At 64.7% G+C, this 3583-nt stretch overlaps 1 protein-coding gene across 1 annotated transcript in view; it reads right to left on the reverse strand.

The window, feature by feature from the left end:
• Positions 1 to 3583, reverse strand: part of NEK6 (NIMA-related kinase 6) — a 54029-nt gene that overhangs the window by 32037 nt on the left and 18409 nt on the right. The window contains exon 2 of the mRNA XM_012721212.1: positions 562 to 680. Coding sequence (XP_012576666.1) covers positions 562 to 651 — 90 coding nt within the window. The 5' untranslated portion in view covers positions 652 to 680. The remainder of the gene's footprint in view (positions 1 to 561; positions 681 to 3583) is intronic.

A 3583-nucleotide genomic window follows, 5' to 3' on the forward strand; every position in this document is an offset into this window, starting at 1 on the left:
GATTTGGTGATGGGAAACCCGTGGGGATTACAATCGAGATGGAAAAAAAAATGTGCAAAATGATGTAAAAATAAACTTTTGTAATAAAAAAAAAAGAAAGAAAGCAGCAGAATGCTGCCTAGCTTGTCAAGGACAAGGCTGGTGCCCAGAAACCAGCATCCCCGCGCTCTCCTGGCCGAGGAAGAGCACCTGGAGGTCGCCAGGGCACAGACGGGGAGGCAGGCTGGGCTCAGCGTGAGGCCACTCTCTGACCCCAAGGCCATCCTCACTCTTTCCTACATCTGCCCTTCTATCCCAGCTGGTTCTGGGGATTCACCTGGAACCCCCCCGGCAGGACCCGGGCCTGGAGTCCCAGCCCAGCGCCTGGACCAAGGGGGCTTTTCAGAGGGGGGCTGCTGCTTTGTGAGCTCTGCGGCCACTGCTGGGCACTTTCAGGAAAGGCTCTGTCCAGGGGCCACCCAGCGGCTTCTTCCAGAGGTGGGAGACTTGGAAAGAACAGCTCCAGGCATCCGCATTTCTTGGAACATCTCCAAGGTCCTGCAGACGCGGGGCCGGGCTTACCTGAGGGTCAGGAGGATGTGCAGGCCCCGGGGTGTGACAGAGGTTGTTCGGGCTCCCTCCGTGGGGCATGTGGCTGGACTGTCCTGCCATCCTGCATGCCAGCCTCACAAAGGCACGGGCTGCAAGAGAAAACGAGGGCTTTCTTTACCGACGCCTGTCCTGGGACGGTGGCACCTCACCTGCCCATTTTACCAGGGCAAGGACGCCGTGCAGCGCTCGTGACTGGCCGCGGTCACCAGAAGAGGCAGGGCTAGGACGCAGCAGAGGACAGCGTGGGACAGACGTCTCCTCCCTCATGCTGCCCTGCCGGGGTTGTAGGACAGTTGCCATCGCAGTGGTGAGAACTGGGGCTCAGAGCAGGGTGGCCCCGCAGCAGGGAGGCGCCAGACTCCAAAGCCGGGGTCCGCCCTCCACGCCTCTGGCCCCCACATGAACCTGGCAGTCTGGTTGGTCCAGAGAGAAAGACCGGAGTCAGTCTGTCCCTGTTAGGCTGGGGGTGCCCCAAAAGCCCGGAAGGGCAAAGTCACGGGTCCCAGCCTGGCACACCTCTCTGGGCGGGGGAGCAGCACCCCCACCTTCGGGCCCTGGGCAAAGGGAGGGGACGGCAAGGATGTTAGGTGCCCAGGCCTGAGCTACAGGTCGCATGGGTATGAGCCCGATGTCGCCTCCGGAGCCAGCACGCCAGCGTCCCAGGCAGGGCACGGAAGAAACTGCAAGGCCGGATACTCGAGGTGAGCCCAGCCGCCAGGCGGGGCGCCTCCGCTCCCCACAATCCTGCAGCTCCTCCTGCATCCAGGGTCAGGCAGAGCTCCCCGGGAGGCTGCCAAGGGGGAGCTGAGGCCATGTGGGCATGTGGCGAGGGCCCCTCCCTGAGCTGGCCACGGCCACTTCCACCCGACCTGTCCTGGCTGTCCCGGGGCGCATCCCATGGCACCCCACCGCCGGCCCAGCCCTGGAGCAGCTTGGGCTACAGCCTCTGAAGAGCCAGGCTTCCTAGGGAGGCCCTTCATCTCCGCAGGGGGTGAGTATGGACAACAGTGGCCTTGCCTGGGATTGGGGTCCTGGGGTGTGAGTCACACTCCAGGGACCCCAGGGGGCCAGCGGGTTGGGGCTGTGGTCCTGGGCCTGTTGCCACCACGCCTGATGGCCTCCCCCACACAGCCCCATCTCTGGGGCAGCACAATGGACTCGCACTTCCGGGGGGCCCACCCATGGGTGCACAGGGCAGAGGAAAGGTGTGGGTAGCAACCCACACCTGTGGGTTGCTACCGCCAGCACCCTGGGGTCTGCTCACACGCGAGGGCCGCCCCTCAGCCTCCTCTTCCCCACGAGGTCTCTTCCCCAGTCGCAGGCGTCCGAGGGCCAGCCCGCCCAGGCCAGGGGCGTCCGGGTCACCCTCTGACTTCCCCAAGGATGCCCACCAGCCTTAAATCACCCCTGGGCCTGACCCTTGATCCCTCACCCCCCGGCTCTGCTTTCAAAATCACCCCGAGCCTCGAGAACCTGCATGCCGGTGTCCAGTGCCCCTGTGTCCCCGCCCAGTGCCGCATGTCCCCTGCTGCTCTCCCTTGGACAGCGTGAGGCCACCTGCAGAAGGCACCAACTCAGCGGGCCAGCACCCTGCAGTCTCCTGCGGTGAAATCAGCGAAGCGCGATGGTGGGACCCACCAACCTGGCCTTACAGGGCCCCTCTGTCGACGGGGGGCTCACAGACTTGCCCCTTTTCTTTTTGCTGGAGTCGGCGTCACGTGGGTGCCCGTATTCTGGGGCTTCTCTCCCCGCCACCCCGCCCGCCCTGCAGCGAGACCTCTGCTCTGCCAAGCCCCCTCCTCCGCCTGGCCACAAAGGCCACTTCCTAAAGTGCAGAAGGGACCACAGCCCCCACAGCTGCTCCCCACCAGCGGTGTGGGTGCTCCCACTCGGGCGCACCCCCAAAGTGACACCGAGAGGGCCCGGCTATGGAGAGCCCCAGGATAAACAGATAAACACAGGCAGCCTGGTTCTCAGGGGGGCGCGAGGCGACCAGCCAGATGCAGAAAGAGCAGAATGTAAAATGCACATGAATTTCCAGATAAAACCGGAGACGCCCGCAGCTCTGCAGCTGCTTCAGGCTGCACCCCCAGACCCCTCGGGGTGACATGTTCACCATCCTCTGCCCTTAGGGAGACCTCCAGGGAACCGTGGAGGAGAAAGATCTCAGCAAGCCCTTCAGTCTTAATCTGGGAGCCCTGGCGCACACCTGCCTACCTGCTCTAGCAGCCCCTCCCGCCCCTCCAGCCCTCTGCCAGGGGTCTGGCACGTCTGCAGCGGGGCCCCGGCAGGTCCCATTAGGGGGACCCAGCAGGTGTCTGTGAATGTCACTTCCGGCTTCCCCGCGTGGCACCCCCGGCGCCCCCAACCTCTGCAGGCTCTGGGAGCATCTCGGGAGCTCAGCCCTGCCTCAGGCAGGCTGTGGGGGTATCTTGGGGTGGGGGGCTGGCCCCACAGCAGTGCTCCCGCACTGTGCTGGCTCCTCCTCGTGCACACCCCACCACCATGAGCCACTGTGTTTCAGCGCCCTTCGTGGGCCAGGGTCCGCGGTCATCCTGTTGTGCCCATGAGGAAACTGAGGCCCGAGGGGGCTTCGAAATTGGCCGCGGTCACAGGGGTCACAGGCCAGGACTCGAGCCCTGAGGGCACCTGCCTGCACGTGCCATTCGCACTCTGCACGGGGTCCAGGGGGCAACTCGTCACCTTCCTTTCCAGTGGCCCCCGACTCACAAGCCCCCTTGCCCGAGGGCAGGAGTGCCCGTGCCAGGGGTGGTCCTGGAGCCGTGGGCCGCGAGGGCCATGAGGGCCGTGAGGGCCACGTCCCCTCTAGGGTCGTGCTGCGCTCCGCACACTGACGTAAGTCTCTGTTGCTAAGAACGCCCCAGAACCAGGCCCCCAGAACTATAGGGAAATGCAGGCCAGCGAGGAGGAGGGGGTCTCTGTGGTCTACCAAGGGCCTGTGGTCAGGGGAAGGACACAGGGTGGGGGAGGG

This window comes from Condylura cristata, unplaced genomic scaffold, assembly GCF_000260355.1.
Source record: "Condylura cristata isolate star-nosed mole 26May11 unplaced genomic scaffold, ConCri1.0 scaffold00006, whole genome shotgun sequence".
Classification (NCBI taxonomy): Eukaryota; Metazoa; Chordata; class Mammalia; order Eulipotyphla; family Talpidae; genus Condylura; species Condylura cristata.